At 37.4% G+C, this 23,424-nt stretch overlaps 2 protein-coding genes across 4 annotated transcripts; one reads left to right on the top strand and one right to left on the bottom strand.

Annotated features, from left to right (window-relative positions):
* The first annotated feature begins 6,932 nt into the window (after positions 1–6,932).
* LOC140141254 (carbohydrate sulfotransferase 11-like) lies at positions 6,933–14,728 on the top strand. Of its 3 annotated transcripts, XR_011857385.1 has the most exons (4): positions 6,933–7,033; positions 11,530–11,797; positions 12,489–13,759; positions 13,827–14,728. XR_011857385.1 is itself a non-coding variant. In XM_072163062.1 (3 exons), the coding sequence occupies exons 2-3, from the start codon at positions 11,611–11,613 to the stop codon at positions 13,397–13,399; spliced, it is 1,098 nt and encodes a 365-aa protein (XP_072019163.1). In that variant the 5' UTR covers positions 6,933–7,033; positions 11,530–11,610; the 3' UTR covers positions 13,400–14,728. The 3 variants fall into 3 exon arrangements, 2 of the variants coding, with proteins under 2 accessions (XP_072019163.1, XP_072019164.1); XM_072163062.1 differs by having other exon boundaries at positions 12,489–14,728; XM_072163063.1 differs by having other exon boundaries at positions 6,937–7,042; positions 11,533–11,797; positions 12,489–14,728.
* A 130-nt stretch (positions 14,729–14,858) lies between these two features.
* Positions 14,859–19,127, bottom strand: LOC140141255 (relaxin receptor 2-like). Its single transcript, XM_072163064.1, has 3 exons — positions 18,532–19,127; positions 16,697–16,929; positions 14,859–15,246 (listed from the first exon to the last, which is right to left on the bottom strand). The coding sequence occupies exons 1-3, from the start codon at positions 18,947–18,949 to the stop codon at positions 14,983–14,985; spliced, it is 915 nt and encodes a 304-aa protein (XP_072019165.1). The 5' UTR covers positions 18,950–19,127; the 3' UTR covers positions 14,859–14,982.
* Positions 19,128–23,424: the final 4,297 nt, after the last annotated feature.

Here is a 23,424-nt window from a genome sequence, read left to right as displayed (position 1 = left end):
TACTATAATTACAAATATTTAAAAAAAATTACCCCAAACTGGTACAAAAAATAGTTAAACAATTTGGCAAAAATGAGAAGTTGTCGGTACCAATCATTTTGATACACCCTGTAGATTGCTGTATCCTACCGCAGAAAGTGTTCCGAGACTATACTGTACTACTAAAATCCACAAGGAAGGAAATCCCATCAGGCCTATTGTGGATTATACGGGGTCGTTGGGCTACCAAGCATCTAAAGCTCTCGCTGAAATTCTGGGCCCCTTAGTTGGTAACACAGAGCATCATGTTGTTAATTCTAAGCAGCTGGCTGAAGAGATGACAGGTGTACTTATTGAGGAAAATGACATCTTCAATTCCCATGACGTGGTGTCATTATTTACGAACACGCCCATTGAAAAGTCGCTCAAAGTTATCAAAGACAGGCTAGAAAAAGACAACGCTCAATTCAAGAACACATCTCACCCCCGACGACATCCCAGCAAACACAAAACGTTTTCGACATCATTCGCAAAAGGTTATAAAAGGTTGTCAGAAAACGTTTAAATGTCGGGTTATATAAAGGGTATATTAAGAGTATAAAAAGTTTTCATAACTTTAAAAACATTTTTGATAATCTACTGCTCAGCAAACAAAAATGTTTTACAGAAAACGTCTAAATGTCGGGTTATATAAAGGGTATAAAAACGTTTTAATAACATTCCAAACACATTCTTGAAAACTTGATACAAAACATTCTAAAGAATGTTATTTTGGGGTTGAAAAAATATTTTGCGAAAAATGTTTGCCCAAAATATTTTCAATAACGTTTTAAAAACGTTTTCATGACCTTTGTATAACCCGACATTTAAATGTTATTAAAAGGTTTTGAAAAAAAAAACCATTTTAAGAACATTTCTGTGTTTGCTGGGTTCAAACATTTAAACATAATGTTATTTAAGTATTGACACAATATTTGGCAAAAATGTTTGTAAAAATAGTTTACAATAACATTTTTTAAAAACATTTAAAGATGTAATTGTTGTAGTGTGTTTTCATACAAAACGTTTTAAAACGTTATCATGACCTTTATATAACCCGACATTTTAATGTTATTAAAACGTTTTTACCAAAACCAAAAGCCAAAATATAACTTATTTAAAATGTTTTTAAAACGTTTTTGTGTTTGCTGGGATTATACAGCTTCTCCAATTTGGTTTAACTACGACATACTTCAGCTTATATATCGCCAGGTTTTCGGGGCAGCGATGGGCAGTCCCGTCAGTCCAATTGTAGCAAACCTCTTCATGGAGTGGTTGGAGCAGGAGGCTATAACAACAGCGCCCCTAGACTGCAAGCCCAAGCTATGGACATGATGGAGGAGATATGTCGATGACATTTTGGAAATTATCAATAAAGACTCTACACAAAAGCTCACTGACCACCTCAACACCACCGATCAATCAGGAAAAATAAAGTTTACCTACGAAGAAGAGAAGGAGGGCGGGGGCCAACTACCATTCCTGGACACATTGCTCATTCGTAAACAAGATGGTACGGTCAAACTGCTGGTGTATCGCAAAAAAACCCACACCGACCAATATTTAAGTTTCAAATCTCAACACCCACTACACCAGAAACTGGGTGTAATCAGGACGTTAATGGATAGAAAAGATAAGATTCTGACAGAGGAAGAAGACAAGAAAGAGGAGGAGCAAAGAATCATTAAGACACTGGCGGTCTGTGAATACCCCAGATGGGCAGTGGACAAGGTTAAACAACAGATGAAGGACAAAGCAACAGCAACAAACCCAATAAAAGGCATGGTTGTAATACCCTATGTGGAGGGTACATCTGAGAAACTCCAAAGAGTCTTCCGTAAACATGGGTTTACAACGGCCATGAAACCAACTAACACTCTCAAAAGCAGTGGCGTAACTAGGGGTGGGCAGGGTGGGCGACTCGCCCACCCTGGAAAAAATCGGGGGAAATTTTGGAGGAGAAGGAAAAGAGAAAGGAAAGGAGAAAGAAAAGGAAAAAAAGGAAAAGAAAGGAAAAGAAAGGAAAGAAGGGGAAAAAGAAAGAAGGGAAAGGAAAGAAGGGGAAAGGAAAGAAGGGGAAAGGATAGCAGAGAAAAGGAAGAGGGAATGAGGAAAGAAAGAGTCAAGAGGGAAGGAAAAGCAACAGAGAGGAAATGTGAATAAATAAAAAGAGGGAAATGTAAAAAACGAAAGGGAAGCCTAAGAGGAATGGGGGAAGGAATAGAGAAAGGGGAACGAAAGAGGGGAAAAGAGGTAAAAAAAAACAACTTGCATGTGTGTTGTGGGGAAGCAATTCATGCACAGGGGAAGGAGTGTAAGAAAGGGAAGAAATTGAAGAATGTGAAGAAGGACAGGGAATTTAAGGGAACGGAACGTGATTTGAGGGGAAATAATTTAAGTGAGTGTAATGGAGGGGGAAGGAATGAGAGAAAGGGGAAGAAACTGAAGAATATGAAGAAGATGGAAAGAGAAAATGGAAACTTAAGAAGGGGAAGTTATTGGAAAGTAATTTAATGGAAAGGGGAAGGAATGAGTGAAAGGGGAAGAAATTGGAATATAATGAAGAAGAAGAAAAGAAGGAAGGGAAATTAAGGAAGAGAAGGGGAAATAATATAGGGGAAGTAATAGAAAGGAAGGGGGAAGGAATGAGAGAAAGGGGAAGAAATTGGAATATAATGAAGAAGAAGAAAAGAATGAAGGGAAATTAAGGAAGAGAAGGTGAAATAATTTAGTGGGAAATAATTATTAAAGGAAGGGGAAGGAATGAGAAAAAGGGACAATGAACACAACTTCAAATCAAGAATATCAGTTGTGTCTATTATTGTATTTGTTTTTACATTGTAAATACATTTTGTTTCCTTTCGGATAATTCTAAAATAAAAGAAACCATTTTATACATGGTAAAATATTCACATAAAAGCATTACAAATGTATGCAAGGAGGCTTCTCCTCACGGTATAAAAATGCCCCAAACCCATGAGCTTCCGGGGACTTCGCCCCCTGGACCCCCCACCAGGGGCCCTAAAGCGGGCCCCTAACCCCACACCAGTGATCGCTACGCTCGCTTCGCTCCATTTACTTATTAACTTGGGGGAAATTTTTGGAGCCTTGCCCACCCTGGCAAAGAGGGCTGGCTACGCCCCTGCTCAAAAGTATTCTTGTCCACCCCAAAGACAAAAAGGACATTGACCAAACCAGGGAAGTCGCGTATGACATCCCATGCAAAGGTTGTAATAAATCCTATATGTGACCGTCCACGGCGAATGAGCCGTAAATTCCTCCCCGGTCAATTTTGTTTTATTTCGTGTTTAAAAAATAAACATCATAAACTTAAAAATGGTATATCATTTGATTTCAAACGATATCCAGAAGCGGGGTTATGGTTTGTTAAACTTTGCTCCTTCAACAAAATTATAGCTTTTACGTTTTTACATGTGTCTCTTTTTCCACATTGCTGGCAATATAATATCAAACAGTCATAATTGGCGGTCATTTCAAATCATCCCCAAGTCAACGAGGTTTAAGAAAGTTCTCTCATTGTTAATTGTTGGTTATGCATACCTGTACAAAATACAATGCCTGGTAACCCACCACTTGAACAGGATTTAGCAAAAGCAAACAAAGACCAGAGCTATTAAAAGTTCTATAGCCGGCCATCTAAGGTAGAAGCTTACTATCCACTTCAACAATAGGATTATTGATTAGTTGTTGACTATCAAAATAAGACGGATGTCGGGCCAGCTTAAGTTATCGATGAATACGACATTCGTACACATTTTACACCGTAACACAGAATACAATTTAGGAAATTTACGGCTCGTTTGTGCTGCCGGGTCACATATAGGAGAGACTGGAAGGCCATTTGGGGTACGAAAGAAAGAACATCAGAAAGACGCCGACAAGATTGCTACTAAAAACTTTACTATAGCCAGCAGAAAGCTTTCCACCACAGAGCAGCACAAATCTGCAAAAACAGACCACATAGCGCAAGACAATCATGTCATCGACTGGGAGAGGGCCAAATTACTCGACAGAGACTCTAATGCTTTCACAAGGAGAGTCAGGGAGGCCATCCAAATCAGGAGGAGGGGCAAGAACTCACTCAACCGTGACGAAGGTGCACACTTTCTAGATCATGTACTAGTATATGACCCACTGCTAAAATCAACATCACTTCCGGGTAACGAGGATGCGTCGTTAGCAACCAAGTCTCGCGGGAAAAAGCAGTGGACCAGTTCATCTGTGATCAAGCCATCAGCCAAGATGGCGAAAGCTCAGATTCGTGAGTAGTATTTACTTGGATTTGGCTAACAAAAATATCAGTTTATGATCTCAACAATCCTACCAAATGAATCTCTTCATTCAACCTTTGACCTTTTCACCAATTACTCCAGACTGATTTGTCGTAGGCCATTACTGGTCAATCTCGATAGGATATCGGTCTTTTCTGCGTTTTGATCTTGTTGTTGAAGCCCTCTCTGGCTTTTGATTCATCCCCTGCCGAATTCGACTACCTCCTTCGGCCAGAAGTTCCAGCTGTGTTAACCTGGATGACTAAAATCCTATCGAGATCGACCAGCAATGTAGGTCAAACTATATATTTTCTGAATTCTTGTGACCTGAGGAATGTTTTGGTATATAACTTTTAACCTGATCGGAGTAATTTTGAATTTTGACCCTTGTCTAACATTTGAACTAACATTGCTTTTATTGCTCAAGGGTGGCCCAGGGCACCATTTATTTTGACCTCTCATCATGTTAGGTGCTTTACTTCTTCTCCCTCTTACACACGCTTTGTACATAAGTCAAAATGGCTCCCTTAATAGCTAAAAATGCAACATGATGCAGTCATGTCTACAGTAGAATTCACCACGACCTTTGCAGGACTTAAACCCCATTAAAAGCTATTAAACCAAGATAACATTAATTGAAAACAGCTCAACTATGTTACATCAGATCTTCTCTGGTTAAATCCACACTAGACATGTTTCTGTTTTACCTGTGCAATGAGCAATGAGCTGGTATTATAGTTTCAGTTGGGTGAACGATTATAAAGCGAACGCAAAGGTAACAATACTGAGTGGGCCTTTGTTCACGAAATGAGACAATAGTGTGCATATTGTTAACCAGCATTCTTGAAAATGAGAAACATAATGGCTGTGGTCCGTAACACGGTTTGGAAATAATTATTTCATATTTTTTGGGGTTATCTGTCGTTTACATATCCTTCCTAAAACACCAAAGTGCGAATATTTCCAAACACCTAAATTAGCTAAAAATTTGAGACATGTTACAAAACTATATTTTCTAGAATTTCAGAAGAGTACTTTAAATATTGGCCGGTTATCATCATCATCATCATCATCATCATCATCATCATCATCATCATCATCATCATCATCATCATCATCACTTTCTACATTTTTTCTGAACAACATACTGTTTTAATAAGAATTTTTTCTTAAAATGCATGTAACAACTATAATAATTATTGTTTAGAGCGTGATGAAATAAAACATCACGATTTTCATCACGAAACAAAGTAATAGGCCTACATAAGAAATCCATTTTTCGTGAGTGATGAAATAAAACATCACGATTTTCATCACGAAACAAAGTAATACATTAAGAAATCGTTTGTTTTAGAGCGTGATGAAATAAAACATCACGATTTTCATCACAAAACAAAGTAATAGGCCTACAAAAGAAATAAATTTGTCGAGAGTGATTAAATAAAACATCACGATTTTCATCACGGAACAAAGTAATATATAAGACATCGTTTGTTTGATTGTAATCAACCGCGACAGTTCGTCTCACACACATAACAATGCACTGCGATCAAATAGGGTGATGACAACATTTGATTGAATGGACTGCACTGCGACATGATTACGGTGAAGGACACTGGACACCGGTTCAAATCCTTTGTTTGGAGTATGGAGCCAATCAATAATTTCACGCACAGCCTCTATGCAAATTAGAGTTTACACACACTGCAGCTGGGGTGATCGATCGAAGCTGGTTGCCGTTAGTGATCGAATGCATGAGCTTATTTGCTTTACTGAATCGATTTACTGGATTAATTTCCTGTTAACTGGGTTTAATGCCACAAAGGTCGAATCGGGTTTGCCGTGGACCATAAGTGCATCATGTGTGGATTTAAATATACTTAATGATACTCTTCATGTACTCAATGACTCCCATTTTACTTTTTGTTACCCCAATGACCATCCTTTTTTCAAAGTTTCATACCGAATGACCCCATTTTTATTCAGGTTGTGTACTGAATGACCCCATATTTTTGTAATTGTACATTTGACCTGAATGCCCCCTACTATGGCCGAGGCACATCCCTGCCATTTCAGATAGGGAGTACCGTCCCCCGGGGCTACAATATAATGTGATGCACACTTAAAATTATTAACTTGGTTTAGTTGGGCTGCTGGTTAGCGCTTTCGCCTTAGGACCGGGCGGCCGAGTTCAATCAAAGTAATACCCGGCGGAGGCAAATTTGGTTCCAATTCATTTTTAATCCAAAATTGTTTATTTTCATGTAAAAATGTATACATTACACTGGGAAATATATTTTGTGTTTTTTTTTTCTGTTTACGGGGCAATAGAACCAAAAACGCACCTCGGCTCCGGGAAAAATATTGCTTCCAACGTCCAGGTAGTGTCGCCGTCACATTGTCTGTTTTTCTCAGAATTTGCTTCCGATTTAATATAATTATGATATTGGCTGTTGCCGGACAAAATGACGTCGTCTACCGTCGTCTATGTGATCATGGTGATGGTGCGTCCCTTACGACTGCCCTCATATTCATATGGTGCCCATTTTATACGCTAATTGCGTTTCCCGGCTGCGTTTCAAGGTGGAGAGGGCAGCAGCAGCAGTATTTTAATAGCCTCCCTGTGCACCCCAACGTACTGCTGGAACAAAGTGGTCTTGGAATCGCTGGCTCCAATTTGACTCCAACAATGTTCAACTCATGCATGTTGCAGACGTAAACAACTTGAACAGGTAGGCCTATAATACCGATCATTAATAGGAAGTCTATAAGCTTCAATAGGAAATGGAATCATCACAACTATCGCTTTAAATTAGTATAAAGAGAGAAAGAGTGATTGTTAACATGCTAGCAGCTATGTTATTTGAACATCCCGTAGCACATCTAACAAAATATGTGCCAAAATCTTTGAAATTTAATGATTTTTACGATTCTCCAGATGAGCAAATTACTGAATATGCCTTTAGTAATTTGTAAAGTAAATGACATAGATTTTCTTCTATACACAATGTACATGTACTACATCACAAGCATTATCACCGCTCGGGGCACTAGTAATTTAGTATGGGAAACTGTAAACAATGTGTATATAGAAGCTTGTAGAGTTCAACCTTCTGACATTGCTGGGTAATATAAGCATAGCAGTATAGGAAATGGCTCGACTCTTAACCTTATTGTGTTAAAAAAACAGCTGTTCCGCTTACTACCGAGACGGGGCACCAGACTTGATGTATATGATAATAATGACTTAAAAACACACACGGGAGACTGAATATTATGTGGTGGTCATGTTCTATAATGTACCAACCGAGAGATCTTTGGTTTATTTATAAAGAACTTCCTCTACGAAACACACGAATTCAAAGTTATAACCAATTTATTGACTTTGAATTATTATTATTAGTTTTTTTGTGTGTTTCCACTTATTTATATCTGAAACATGCAAATATTAAACATGTTAACCCGTTTAATTAATTTCAATATAAAGGCCTAAAGCTTGATTATATTTAGATCAATTTTTAGGGGTGGTGCAATAATTTATGTGTATACCCGGGGTGGTGAATTATAAGGGGGGGGCAAAGATTTTTGGCAGGCCAAAAGGGGGGCATTTTTGGCAAGTCGAAAGGGGGGGTAAAGCGATTTTGGCAGGTTGAAGGGGGGGCAAGCAATTTTGGCACAGACGTTTCTATATTACGGCCTAAAATGTGTAGGAAAATAACAGGAACACGTTCAAATATTCAAAATTTCCTACTCGCTGCGCTCGCATTATATGATCAGACAATTAAATTCGGGTTCTCCAAATCTTAGTGTGTAAGGGCGGGGGGCAAGATTTTTGGCACGTCAAAGGGGGGGCAAAGGTTTTTGGCATGTCAAAAGGGATAGATTTTTTGCCACGGCCAAAGGGGGGGGGGGCAAGGGATTTTGGCAGACCACTTTGAGATATCACCACCCCGTACACATAATTATTGCACAGCCCCTTATATCGTTAAACATGAATTCCAATTTACCTCATTTTTTTTATTAAACATACGGTATTTCTGCTTAACATGTCATACTGCAGTTACTGTCCGTGTTCCTATACACAATACACAGTGCTCTCACCATTTCCTACTCGGTGCGCTCGCATTATATGATCAGACAGTTAAATTCGGGTTCTCCAAATCTTAGTGTGTAGGGGGGGCAAAGATTTTTGGCACGTCAAAAGGGGGAGGCAAAGGTTTTTGGCATGTCAAAAGGGATAGATTTTTGCCACGGCCAAAGGGGGGGGGCAAGGGATTTTTGGCAGACCACTTTGAGATATCACCACCCCGTACACATAATTATTGCACAGCCCCTTATATCGTTAAACATGAATTCCAATTTACCTCATTTTTTTTATTAAACATACGGTATTTCTGCTTAACATGTCATACTGCAGTTACTGTCCGTGTTCCTATACACAATACACAGTGCTCTCACCATTGACGCGTGACCTCTACAAATGATGTAGGCCTATGTTGGAAGAATGGGCACTTGCCTAGTTAACATCACTGTGTGAAAAAGAACCAGCCAATATTTAACTTATTCTCCAAACTTCTAGCAAATATATTTCTCTAACATGACCTAAAATTACAGCTAGGTTAGATGTTCAGAAATAGTCGCACTTTTGTAAAATATGAGTGAGGGCAAGGCATAGCTAACCAACTCCCCGTGTTAATTGAATGGAGATTTGACCGAAAATATTGGTATCGGACCGCTCACTTCTGAAGGATGCCACAAAAAAACGGTACAAGCTACATTTAAACTATTCTCTGGCAATCATCATGATGAGTTTCTTATATAGTATGCCGAAATTGGGTACTGTAGGTGATTGACAAAGGGTCGCACTTTTGTGTTTTAGGAAGGATATGTAAACGACAGATAACACCAAAAATATGAAGAAATTATTTCCAAACCGTGTTAAGTCAACAATCATTATGTTGCTCATTTTCAAGAATGCTGGTTAACAAAAAGCAGGCCATTGTCTCATTTCGTGAACAAAGGTCCACTATATATACCATTGTTTCCTTTCGTTTCCTTTATAATCGGTTACCCAACTGAAGCTGTATTATAGCAGCTCATTGCTATATCGCACATATAAAACAGACACATATGTGCACAGCCAGAGAAGATCCGATTTAATCAGTTGAGCTGTTTCAATGAGTGTTATCTTGGTTTAATAGCTTTTAATGGGGTTTTAAGTCCTGCAAAGGTCGAGGTGAATTCTACTGTAGACATGACTGCATCATGTTAACTTTGAAACATTTACAGCTCCCTTAAAACATTTAATTCTCGTAAAGATTTAAAGTTACATTATAATTTATGAACAATTGATTTTTCTTACGAAATATCAGCTAAACATGTTAACTTAAATATGTGACTGTACAGCACGAATGAGTCGTAAATTCCCTAAATTGTACTCTGAGTTACAGTGTAAAATGTGCATGAAGGTCGTATTCATCGGTACCTCTAGCTGGCTTGACATCTGTCTCATTTTGATAGTCAAACACTAATAAGCTTCTACCTTAGATGGCTATAGAATTTTTAATAGCTCTGGTCTTTGTTTGCTTTGGCTAAATCCTGTTCTAGTGGTGGGTTACCAGGCATTGTATGTAGAACCAACAATAAACAATGAGAGAACTTTCTTGAACCTCGTTGACTTGGGGATGATTTGAAATGACCGCCAATTATGACTGTCTGATATTTATTGCCAGCAATGTGGAAAAAGAGACACATGTAGAAACGAAAAAAGGTACCATTTTGTTGAAGGAGCAAAATTCAACAAACCATAACCCCGCTTCTGGATATCGTTTGAAGTCAAATAATATACCATTTTAAAGCTTATGCTGTATATTTTCTAAACACGAAATAAAACAAAATTGACCAGGGGAGGAATTTACGGCTCATTCGCCGTGTACGGTCACATATATGTTCCGCTGTTACTTTATTTTCACTTAATACATTCCTTTATTTCCTTGGGAGTGGAGGGTGGGTTTGTTAATACACCTGATCTCTCAATGGTATCCAAACATGAAGTGAGTGACTCTAATACACTTCTTTTGCTTTCCACTACATAAACAGACATGAGAATGGTTACAAAGACAAAAACAAATTACAAAAGCCATGATTTCAATGACGATAACAGCCCCTTGGTTTAACACACGTGAACGCACATCTGATGTGCTCCCAAGTGAGCAACTATAGGCTTAAACCATATTATAAACCAGGCCAGAACATTTCTCCCCAATGTCAATTTAGTTTTAATTCGACTTCGCTTAATTAAAAGCCATTCTCAACTGCATTGTTGTTTGAAAAGATGGAGAAAACACAATGTTGAAGCAACATGATGGTTTATTAAAATGCATCTATTAAAAGACACTTCGTGAATAAACTACTTTGAATTGAATTGAAATGAATCCTCGGCGTGAATAGCCTAAGCTTTGTGATCCCACCGCATCCCCCGGCCTACTCAGATTCCCCTGGGTTTTTTTTTCGCGCAGTTTAGGCTTACTGTGTATGAGAAGCACTTTGAAACAAATAGCACTGATTTAATAATTGCAATTACACCCAGAGGTATATTAGACAAAAACACTGCCAATTTATGTGTAGGGGTGCGTCTGTGAAAAGAACTATGAGAGAGGGATATACCTCGCCCAACAAAGTGCTGATGAAATACCCAAACCGTGCTGGTTTATTTGCAGCAGGATACTAGATACTGAATCACAGCGTAATCACTGTAAAACACTATTTGGATGTTAGCACCACAAGATTTGGACATTTTGGGGGAAAAGCCATAAAACTTTGACCCAGTTCAATAGTTCAGTGGTGCATTGTACTCCTGGTGATGGTCCAAATAAGATTGTAATAAACCAGCAACTACCAATGTCTTTTCGATTGACATAAGCCTGTGTTTCAATCAATTTGAGTGCAAATATTGGATCCAACACATAATAATGATAAAATTAGATGCCTTGGTCTCGCTATGAGTTTTAAAATATTGGACGAGAGTACGTCCAATATTTTAAAACTCATAGTTCGGCCAATAAATATGGGCTCAATCGATCCAACTTTACATCACTTGGCCCACATACATATAGATATGATATTAGTAGCTAGTTAACCCCTTAGCTACAGTAGTTAGCCCCTTAGCTTAGTCATTTAAATATAACTCCTTTTTTATATTGTTTTCTCTTATTCTTACCAGGAATAATGGACCGAGTATCAATTTGTTGTGATATATGAGCATCATATCGTTATCAGGAAGATAGCGATATCGTCCGCGATGAGAACCCGTAGCTTTATCACGCGCCCATATTCCCTTGCACTAGTAATATTGATAATATTGGCCATATCTGCTTATTTCTCAAGCCATATTTTTGAAAAAAGGTCAGCGATTAGGCATATAACAGCTATTTACCAGAAACAGAGCTCCGCTACCTATGACACCAGTTTATTTCACGACAAGACAGGTATGTAGCTATACTGTAAAAACAAATATATTAATCTATGTATATAACTGTGATAATACCCTGGGTTTTCGATACAACTTTAAAAATTATGGCACAAATTTTGATCCTTCTTAAATTTTAATACATAGGGGCACAGTGGCGCATTAAGCGGTACCATGGATACGGGCTCATAATCGAAAGATTGCAGGTTCGAAACTCGGCGGTGCCATCGTTTTGTGCACTTAGGCAAGGCCTTCAACGGTACCTCTATTGTCTCTTTCTCCACACAGGTGTAAATGAGTACCTGCACATACAGTCGGCACAATAAATAATGTACTGTAGCAGTTCACGAATCATACCTTACAGAACAAGTGAGGGTAGATTTCAAAAAACCATGTGCCCAAGGATGTTGCCTTTAATTTGAGATATCAATGACGACAAATGATGCAGAAATCAGCAGCAAGTTATGAAATGCAAAGCGATCGAAAGTACAGATTCAAAAGTTACAATTTTCGCTTCTGTCAACATGGTCAACGTTTCTCGTAGCAGGACTTGCTGATGGAATGCTGATATTTCCATCGATCTTTGGACTTATTCAACAGTTCTATTAAAACACACAAGAACATTAAAATAAAATTGCAATAGTGAGTTTCTAGCTATCAGGTGAAATCTTAAAAATCTCTATTTTGATTTTGTTTTATTCTCCCTCCAGGGTATCAAGTTGATGTAAAGACATCCACCAGAAAACAGTTTACAAGCGAGAGGCTTAAAGTTTTAAGTGAAACACAGAGACAACGTGATCAGCATATTAAACGTGTATGTATTGGTGAGCTAAATAGACGACCTTTCACCTTCAGTGCAAAAACGTTGCGCCGAGATTTGCTGTTAATCAATGAGAGGCTAAAAATTACTTTTGTCAACGATGACTTTAAATTGTTGGTTACAGTTGTATATAAAACAGGATCCCAAGGATGGAAATCAGTGTTTAAACAATTAGGTGAACGAGGACAAAATGTGTCGTCACAAAGTCTCGCGAGAAAAGACGGTATTCTCACTTTGTCTGATGTGTTAGAAAACTCTGGTGAAGAAGCAGTTGCTTATCGGTTAAAAAACTACTTTTCCGTTATATTTGTGAGACACCCATACTCACGGTTGCTATCCGCATTTAGGGCGAAATTAGTCAAATTGCCTAATGATTTTTACGTTAAAAAAGCTCGTCAAATAATTAAAAAAATAAGACGAGTTAATAACTTACCTAAAGATCAAGTTCCAGACCTTCGATTTGAAGAATTTGTTCAATTTGTTGCGAATGAAGTATCGGACGACGAACATTGGTGCCCGATCTATCCGGAAGTGAAACCATGCTATGAGTATTATGACTTCGTTGGACATATTGAGACATTGTCAGACGATATGGAATACTTATTTCATTTGCTCGGCATCGGAGATATCGCAGAATATCCCGGTTCCTCTCAAGCCGCCAGTAGTTCAGATACCGCCACGTTAAAGGAATATTTTTCGAAGATCTCGCAAACAACTTTAGACAAACTTAATTCGAAGTACAAAAATGATTTTAAAGTTTTTGGCTATCGTCTTCCAATTAATAATTCTGATTTTAATTGATGCAATGCCCATACTGATTGGTGAATACAGTAATAACAAAATTCCTTGGGGCCACTCATATATGAGACTTCACCCGTGTGAAAGAAAACGTGGATTTAGGGTGGTTTTGAAAAGCAAAACGCGGATCCGCTATTAGTGTCACAAAATACTCATTTTACTAGAAGAAGGGTTTTTTTAATTAACGGCAATCAGTGGTTACAAGTGGTGACATATTTATCAAGTTATTCGGCACAAAGTGGTTTCCGAGAGATTTTACACACAAAAAAATCGCAGCAGACTACAACAGCGCCAATTTTAAGCTTACCGATATGACTGTCAGTGTCACTCATACCGACACATGCAATGTCTATCCTTGTTTAGGTGCAAATTTCAACCCAATTCCTCGCTTAGGGTGTTTTTATAATTTATAATGTCTACCCTTGTTTAGGGGTAAATTTCAAACCTATTCCTCGCTTAGGGTGTTTTATTTGGCACTATTATTGCGTACAATTTTAGTTTGAAAAAGCCGAAAATTTGTGAAGACGGCGCAATTGAAGCCATTCGTGGACACGTGTTTACTATTATTGCGTTAAACATAAAGTGCCGGGTGTCCAAAGCAGAAGCTATAACGGACACATATTTATCCGTACGCAGGTGGGTGTCCGAGGGAAGGGGGACCCCTGAGAAGTTGGTGCATCATTTGGTGCATCATTTAACACTATTTCTATCATTTTGCGCCCTCCACTGGATCATACCGGGGTGCTCGCGCTCCCTCCGCGCCTGGATCCGCCGGTGCTTTGCTTGGCTTCGGCCGAATGTTATAAATAAATGAATCATCTTGTAGCTAACAAAATTCTTTACACGTTTATAGCAATTTTACTGTTTTCGATTACTTGTGCTCAACGTCATGACTACTGAAACTAGAGTGGCGCCTTCTTTTCTTGATGTGTTTATAATATAGATTTTAAGTGTTCAATTCCATCATTTCATTGGAGGCTACATTTTTGTTACTAAAATTAAATACACCCTCGATAGCTGAAAAGGTTTGTTTAATTTTACAAGGCAATATTTTTAAGTGTATATGGTTTTCTAGCGGTTTATCTTCCATGACCATGATGACATTACAGTAGAGGCAAGCAACATGATCTTGTGGCTGAATGGCGTGTTACAGTTCACCAAGCTTCACATGTTTTTATTGTCACCCTTGATACCACTGAGTCAAGCGTGAAACTGGTTGACAAAGCCTGAAATAAGGCGTAAATCTTGAGGTGAAATGCCCTAGAATGGGATGAAAGTAAATAAAATCGCGAAATTTTAACTTGAATTCGGGCAAAAATCTGAGGAAAATGACATCCCGGCCATTGTTAGTAGCTCTCAAATTTTATTTCAAAATTATTTTCTATGAAGCACATTTACTCATCTAACATGTTTCTATAAGATAATACATACATTAATTTCAAATTTAACATATAGTTTATTTTATAAATACTACAAAAACGAGCATAGCCTCTCGCTTAATTTTTTGGCTTCTGTTATGTTGTTGGGACTCCGAACATACTGCAGTATAAACCACATTATTTCTGTACCATTATACAATATGACCATTATACAGTACTTGTGCTTTTTATACGAAGACCTTCAATAAGAGTTCTGAGTTGTTTGAAATCATTTTCGACATGACCCTGCTCAGCAGCATCGTCATCACCAGACTTCACGCTTGAAAGTTTAACATCGTTAATGTCCATCACGTTGTCTTCTGCTATATCCACCATATTTTGGCGCCCATATACATGACGGCCTGATTGGATACTCAGTGGGCGGAATTTACTTCGCACCATCAGATACGCACGATGCGAGCCTCCTATCGTCTGCAATAAAAAATGATATTCAGTGTTTGGGAGTAAATCAGCGGTATTTTTACTAAACCAAATTGCATATAAATCGTGGAGACAATCAAAATGTTTTACACAACCCAGTCAAGAAACAATTGACAATAATTAGTGAAAATGGTGGTTACATGTATAAGAGTCATTAATGTGAAAATCAATAACTAAGTTTTAAACTAACCCTAACCCTATTAAACCCTAACCCTTAAAGGGGGTAACCCTATTGGTTTTGGATATGGATTGTCTTTAAAATTACATAATAATATCAAATATCTCCCCTTTATGCTGCTTTGTGAAAAAACGAGAGCATTTTCAGCGTAAATGTGAATAAATAGCCAAATTTGCAATCCAATACCTTGTATACGTGAATTGCATTCTGGGTAGGCATGCAACAACAACAATTCCCGTTCGTATGACGAATGCTGACATGCTGCAATGCCCGGCCCGTATTGAACGGAAAATATTTTTTTTTTTTTTTTTTTGTTTTTTTCGTACCGTTTCAGAAAAAAAGGAAACAAAATATATTTCCCTTGCAATATGTACATTTCAAATGAATATAAAAAGTTTGGGTTAAAATGGAGAGGAAAAACCTTCCGATACCGGGTTTTGAACCGGGTACCTCTTGGGTAAAAGAACGGCGCGCTAGCCAATTGAGCTATTTCACCAACTGAAATATTCAAGGAATTGTTTTAATTATATACGGCGGACCGTCTCCTCAGCACTTAGCGTAGTTCGCTTTTTTCTCTTCCCATGATCCGAAGTAATTTTTATTGTTTACAAACTGGTATACCTGTAAAACCGCTGTGATTCATGATTTCTCCGGAAATACATCGACTTGGAGCGTCAAATTTCAGGATAGTAATGAGAAAAATAGTATCTATTATGTGATACCAAACCCTCATCAACAATGAAAAAAAATCGGGGGGATGATGCTGTCGATCGGGTTACGGACCTTTAACTCCACCCTAACCCTAATCTATTTAAAACCTATGACTTGTCTTTACCCTAAACATAACTGTGACTCTAATCCTAACAATGCCCAAACCGGGGAACCCTATACCTATCAATAACCCTAACCCTCATGCTAACCCTACCCCTAAACCAAACCTTATCCCTAACCCTAATCTTAATCTAAAATGAACCAAACCCTAACTTTAAACCCTTTTTGGACTAGTCGACGAGTTGACTGATGTTTACATTCAGGACGCCCTCTGTAGTTTCACCCAATGCAAAATAATACAGCAGTGTGGCAGACCACATACTTTTTTTTACAAAACTCAACTTTTACAACCTTTGTTTTAACTTTTAATTTTTGATGCTATTTGCTTTGAAAGCAATTTGCAATTTGCCTTGCAGTTTTTATCTGATCTCAAATCAACTTTGCGGGTACCAAAATAATGTAAACACAAATCATCCATAAATAGGGCTCTACCTTCTCTATAAGAATATGATCCTCATCAACTGCGCCATGAAACGCACCAATCCTATGCAAATTTGTCACTGCTTGGCGCAAATCCTTCTCAATGGAGTCAATATCTGACATACGCCATCGAGCACGATTGAAATGGCGAAGTTTATACGTATCCGTTTGTGATTTCCCAATTGGAGGCAGCAAACGGCTCTTAGTTAGGCATTCATCTATCATACCTCTGATGGCGCTGTTCGCTAAATAAATGAACAAAGGAGAAACACGTCCACTCATGGAAACTTACTAATGTACAAAGGGAAACATTTTTTTGTCTGAATGGACTTTACAATAGTCATATTAAATGAAAAAATAAGAGTGTACTGTTTTTTAATTGTTATAAAAGGTGGTATAATTGCTTTATTTTGGATATGGATCCTTATCCATAATTTTTGTTTTCTATTTCTGTAAAATAATTATACCGTAACCAAAATGCACTGCAGATATAACACCACAAAATCGGGTCCAACCCTGACTGAAAAAGTAACTAGTGTTTTCATTCGCAGAATCACATGTGGTTGTTCGTAAAGGGAAGACATTATTGCAAAGACTGATATTTGGATTGCTTTTTCATCATAACTACAAAAAGATTAACATTGTTACAATTCTGAAATTTGGTTCAAATGACATTACTACATAGAAGCTGCATGTGTTGTAAGATTGGCAGGATCTACATTATAGTTCGCGATGCAACAAAGCGAATACCGTAAAACCCCGTCTACAAGCATACATAGTGTTTTTTATGAAAGCTAAATTAATTCGAAGCCAGCGTAAATATACCAATACAATAGATTGGTCTTAAAATAATACTTGTTTGTATATGCTTGGATCCGTAATTTATTTGCTCATACTCCATAATGGCGCCTGGATTAATGTAGCTGTCATCAGAAGCACTCTATATGCTTGTAGACGGGGTTTTACGGTATTCGAGCAGCTCAACTATCAAAAAGGTGCTGGTGATAAGGTAGAACATATCATAAACATCCGTAGGCAGAATAGACGTTTTTTATCTGTCATAGACGTTGTGCTTTCAATTCTCCGCAAAGGCTTTTCGTTAAAAACTTTTTTCCTGCTTTCTCTCTGCGGGAAATCTAACCCAACGTCTGCAGTCTATAATATCGAATTGATTAATTCGAATTAAACAATTCATTGATGTTAGCACTGGGTAGTAGCCATTACTGCCAGTAGACAGGAAGTCTAGAAAGATGACCTCAACGCTGTAGGTGGTCTTCCTGTACTTTTGAATGGGACAGCAGTAACCTTGGGCATGTTTTAGACCAACATTTTGGATTTTTCAGATATTTTTCTAAGTTTGTGAGAGCATAACAAGACTATCCGTCAATAGATTTTTATTTCCGTCGGTGGATATTTTTAAAATTAAGTTTTTCATAACATATTAAAATGGCAGAGACCCCTAATGTATAATAAATTAGCTAGGTAAGTTTCGAGTAACCGTGATGAAAATTATCAAAAAGGTGCCTATTGTGTGGGTACGGTCCATCACTTGTCACTTGGTAGTCTTGTAACATGTCTAATGGCGCTGCCCATGGCCACTCGATGAATTGTTTAATTCGAATTAATCAATTCGATATTATAGACTGATAAACATCCGTTGGCAGAATACAAAAAAATAAACGTTTTTTTTATCTGCCATAGACGTTGTGCTTTCAATTCTCCGCAATGATTTTTGGTTTTCGGCTGCAAAGGCTTTTCGTTAAAAACTTTTTTTCCTGCTTTCTCTCTGCGGGAAATCTAATCCAACGTCTGGTGCAACGAAAAAAAATTATATATCAGCCTTTTACCTGACGGAATAGCCGATACTTGAGTTGCTCCTATAGATGCCGAGTGATCTAGTCTTTTTGTTCGTTTGATTGAATTAGCCTTCCGTCGGGAAAGCTCCCTCGTTAGGATCGTGTATAAATATGGATTGAGTGAAGAGTTGATTGGTAGTACAAACACTGCTGTCCAGACGTATACTATAGATGGTATTGTCAGCGTATTGGTAAGGGATAATATGCCCATTATGATGATGGGCATCCAACAGATAAAATCGGTACCAACCAGAAAGGACATTCGCAGCGCCATCTCGATTTGCTCCAGACGTTTCTTGTTATACGTGGCTGTTACATTTTTTGATGATATTCTTACGGATAGATATATTATGATGTAACAGATGGCGATGAGGGTGAAGCTTAACAAGTTTAGTCCAATAAAAACCATTGTGGAATAGATCCAACCAGGTGGACGGTCATTAGTCAGCGGTAACGCCAAGCAGACGCTGGATCTACCATAGAAAGCATTGCTGAAATAACTTGGTATCAATATGGGGATCAAACTCAAGATCAAAACAAAACACCAAACACCAGCAGCAGTTATTTTTGTGGATTTGCCGCGCAATTTGATTTGTCCAAAAGGAAAAGTTATACAAAGAAATCGATCCACGCTGATTACTGTTAGAAATAGAACAGACGACTCGCTTGAAAGAACGGAAAGAAATCCCGCCAATTTGCAAATCAGACTCGTTTGCCAACTTTCAGCATATGCAATGTATACATCACGATAGTACATATCAGCTGACGCAATAATTAGCATATAAACGCCCATTAGTCCATCCGCAATGGCTAAGTTCCACACAAGTATATCCTGTACAGTATTCGACCTTTGACCTTGATTTGGACGAAGTCGCCATAGAATGACAAATCCGTTACCAAGGAAAGCGCTGATGCCAAGAATCCACATGAACCATCGGAGGATTGGAATCCGCATGAGATCTTCACAAGATGAAAATTGATCTGGTTCTGGAAGGCAACTGGTGACAGATTCAAGTCCTCGGACGAGACAACAGAAGAGGTACTTATCCGAATATCTGTAAGAACATGAAAGTGAATATTATTCAGTCGTAAGATTTAATCGGTGTTTTTATGAGAACATCATAAGCTTCCTTCAGATGCCAAATCGCAATTTTGATTGTTTGGGTTACAATCGAGTTGGTCACCTTTAGGTCTTGGCGCTTCGCATATTTAAAAGTTTCTAAGCCAGCATTTCTGAATAATCACCATTCGGTAAACGCGGGTGCAGTAAAAAAAAGCGTTAATCATTATATATCAATCGTTAATAAAATAAAATAACGTCTGTTATGTATGCTCAACTGACATAGAATGCGTCCTTAGCGACAAACTAGCCCTGAGGCCTGCCCGCGAATCCATCACGTGACTTCACGACGGAAGACCATTTCAGTCGCAGGGATAATTGTATGTTTCATTTGACGAGCAAATTAAACTGCATTTAAAAAAATTCTTTTCGAATAAATATCGACAACGAGTCGAACACCCAACAGTAAAATACTACTACTCACAGAGTGTCGAGCATTTTTAGATCTTCAAACACGGCCTCTGTTGCACCGACGATGTCACTCTCACGAATATCACTTGAATAGAGAAACAAAATGTTCCATAACTAAATATTGATACCTATCATTGTCTTTCTAGTATTATTATTGATTCATTATTTTTATGTTTTAGTACTATCCAGTCATTAATGTAAGGTTGTTGCTTTAAAATAAATGGAATTACTTACAGATATTTTAAGGACATTAGCTGGCGGAAAGCACCTGAGTCCATTCGACGTAGTGGATTTCCAGATAGATCTCTACATGCAGGACACAATGTACAACAAATGGTGACGTTTAGGGAATATATAATATGGCATAAACATGTTTTTATATTTAATATAATTGACGCTTTTAATGTTAATTTTCTTGTCTGACAGATTTACTAAATGGTACTTGAACGCACTGTGAAGGTTAGGTTAATACGGTATAATTATGCGAATAAAAATTAAAAAATACAATGAACAACTTACAAATATTGCAAATTAGTTAGACCACTTAGAGAACCAGGTTGAAGAGCTCCAATACGGTTACGTGCTACAATTCTATAATAAAAAAAGTTTTGGCATTGTCAATGCTTTATTTGTTATTGTACCGCTTTAACAACTAAACATTATAATATTATTAAAATCAAGCCTTCAGCATGTTCAATCTTTTGTACACTCTTAGAAATATTTTACTCAACTTGAGTAAAAAGGTCACAGCTCAACAAAATGAGTAAAACATTACTGAAATTGAGTAAATAATACCCAACATTGAGCTTATTTTAATATATAGATATTACCCTCAATGTTGGGTAATATTTATCAAGATGAGCTTAATGTTGAGTAAAATTTTACTCATTTGTTGAGTTGTGACACTTTTAAAGCTCAATGTTGAGTAATTTGTTACTCATTTGTTGAGTTGTGACCTTTTTACTCAATGTTGAGTAAAATATTTTAGCAGTGTAAGAAGGTTAACTGGTTTCCCGCGTAAATGTGTAATATCTTACAGTGAACGCATGTTAATGTTTTCCTTGAAAGCTTCTGTAACATCAGCAATACCATTTCCTGTAATGTCGCTGTTAAAATAACAATAAAAAGTAAATATTTATAGTAAAAGTTAACGCTTTGTTCCCCAAATACATGTGTCATTGTGAATCCAAAGAAGATAATGATGAAATTACGAAACGTTTGTTAATAAAGTAACAATTTTTTAAACACAAAAAATATTTTTGACACGGTTACTACTTACAGATATACTAGGAGTTTGAACATTTTCAACTTCAAGAATAATATGTCGTCAATTGTACTGGCATTCTCAGTATCGTCAGTTTTAATACTAACAATTCGTCTGCATAAAATAAGCCAAAATATGTGTTGATATAACATAGTCTGGCTGTCAATGTTTTCCAATAAATGTAAGAAAAAGTCGTTTTGATTATGCCAGTTATGCTAGAGTTTGTCCATACACATACATTACACAACGACATTAAGCGACTTTCAAAATGATTTGGACAAGTTATTCTGTAAATTCCATTTGAACTGTATAAAACAAAGTGGGCTATCTGACAAGTTGGTCATAACAAAGAAAAACAAAAGAAATTTTACTCGAAGTGACAACTTTAAGACGTCAAATAAAGATAAAAGATTTCATTGGAACAAAACCAAAAAAATTGAACTCCGATTGACGGTTTCCTCAGCCAGGAGAGGATCATACACGTGACTAAGGAAGTGGGCCCACTCGTCTCTGTTCATTACGTTCGGATCCAAATTGATTCTTTAATTCTTCTTACAAAGAATTTTGGCTGATAAAACACCCTCTTCAGTCGGGATACGTCCAACCGGAAGTAAGGATCTACAACCATTATTCTGATGATGCCTACCGACCATGATAGGCGAAACCGTCAAAAGTGAGTTCAATATTTTTGGTTTTGTTCCAATGAAATCTTTTATAATGTTTATCAACAAACCTGATGAATTTATTAAGTAAATTATAAAGGTCATAAATTTTACCATGCCATCTCAGAAATTGTGATTTTATGGGGTAGCCTACTTTGCATATAAACGGCTTATTTGGTTCTTGATGTTTCTGGAGAAACATTCAGAGGCCTTTAATTGAAATTGAACTTCCGACTCTTAAACGTTTACAAACTTAGTGCGTTCTGGGTTTCATGGGCTGTAAATAAGCTTTTAAATATGCGTCAGCATACTTGTCAGTTTAGTAGAAGCTTAGGTTTATCTGAAATTCAAGATAGATCAAGAGACTTACAATTGTCTTATGCCCTTAGGAATCAATGTAGCATCAGTTGGATTCCACTCTACACCATCACAATTATAAGACATGCCGATACAACCACATCCTACTGGACATACGTTATCTTGCATCGAGCATTAAGATTAAAGAAAAATTAAATTATAAAGTATTAGTCAATCGCTTCTTCAAGTGTAACAAATATTTTTCAAACATTCATTTATGTTGGAATACAATGCCAGTTGCTGTTGTGTTCTACATGACTGTATTTTCATTATTATAGCGACTATTTGAAGATGTTCAAAATCAAACACGTTGCAATTATGTAACACTGTATTACTTTTTATAGATGTTGTCGCGCAGTGCGCTTCGTGCAAAGCCCTCCACGTGGTATGCTATTCTTCAACTCACAAGATTATAACGTGGTTTTATCATACACCATTGAATAATATTCGTGTTTTAATTTCGAAATTGTTGATTTGTTTAATTCGACTTACCACAATATATTTCGTCATCCCCACCAGGACAGTCTTTGTTTCCATCACAGAATTTCTCTTGAGAAAGACAAAATCTTTCACCATGGCAACGGTAGCTTCCTTTTGGACAAGTGTAATTTTCTTCGGATATAAAAAGAAGAAAATAAACCAGTCATGATAAGAAACCCTTTAATATGGCTTATAATCGTGAAATCAAATTCAAGCTTATAAACAAATTTACGAGCAAATAAACAAACACATGAATGTTGTTGGTGACATCTCCAACACTGGGTAGCAAAGTCTTCAAATCTGAAGTTCCTGGATTCCGTCTGACTGGGCCATAAGCTCTTATGTGGCACAAATCTCCTCTCTTCCACAGTCAATCCGAATAGAGGGCGGTAATTGTTTACAGAAGTGTTCATAGAGATGAATAAACGGGTCTTGTTATATATAGTATGTGCTAACTATTACTCTGATGAACATTAACAGTTAAAGCACCTAACTCACTCACAGACAGCCTGTAGGCAATTAACTATATTGGCCAATCAGAAAGTGGTATTGTAATGAAGCTCTCTCTTGCAATCCTATCATGGGCGTGC

This window comes from Amphiura filiformis, chromosome 19 (assembly GCF_039555335.1).
Source record: "Amphiura filiformis chromosome 19, Afil_fr2py, whole genome shotgun sequence".
NCBI lineage: Eukaryota > Metazoa > Echinodermata > Ophiuroidea > Amphilepidida > Amphiuridae > Amphiura > Amphiura filiformis.
This window is presented reverse-complemented; position numbering and strand designations above follow the sequence as displayed.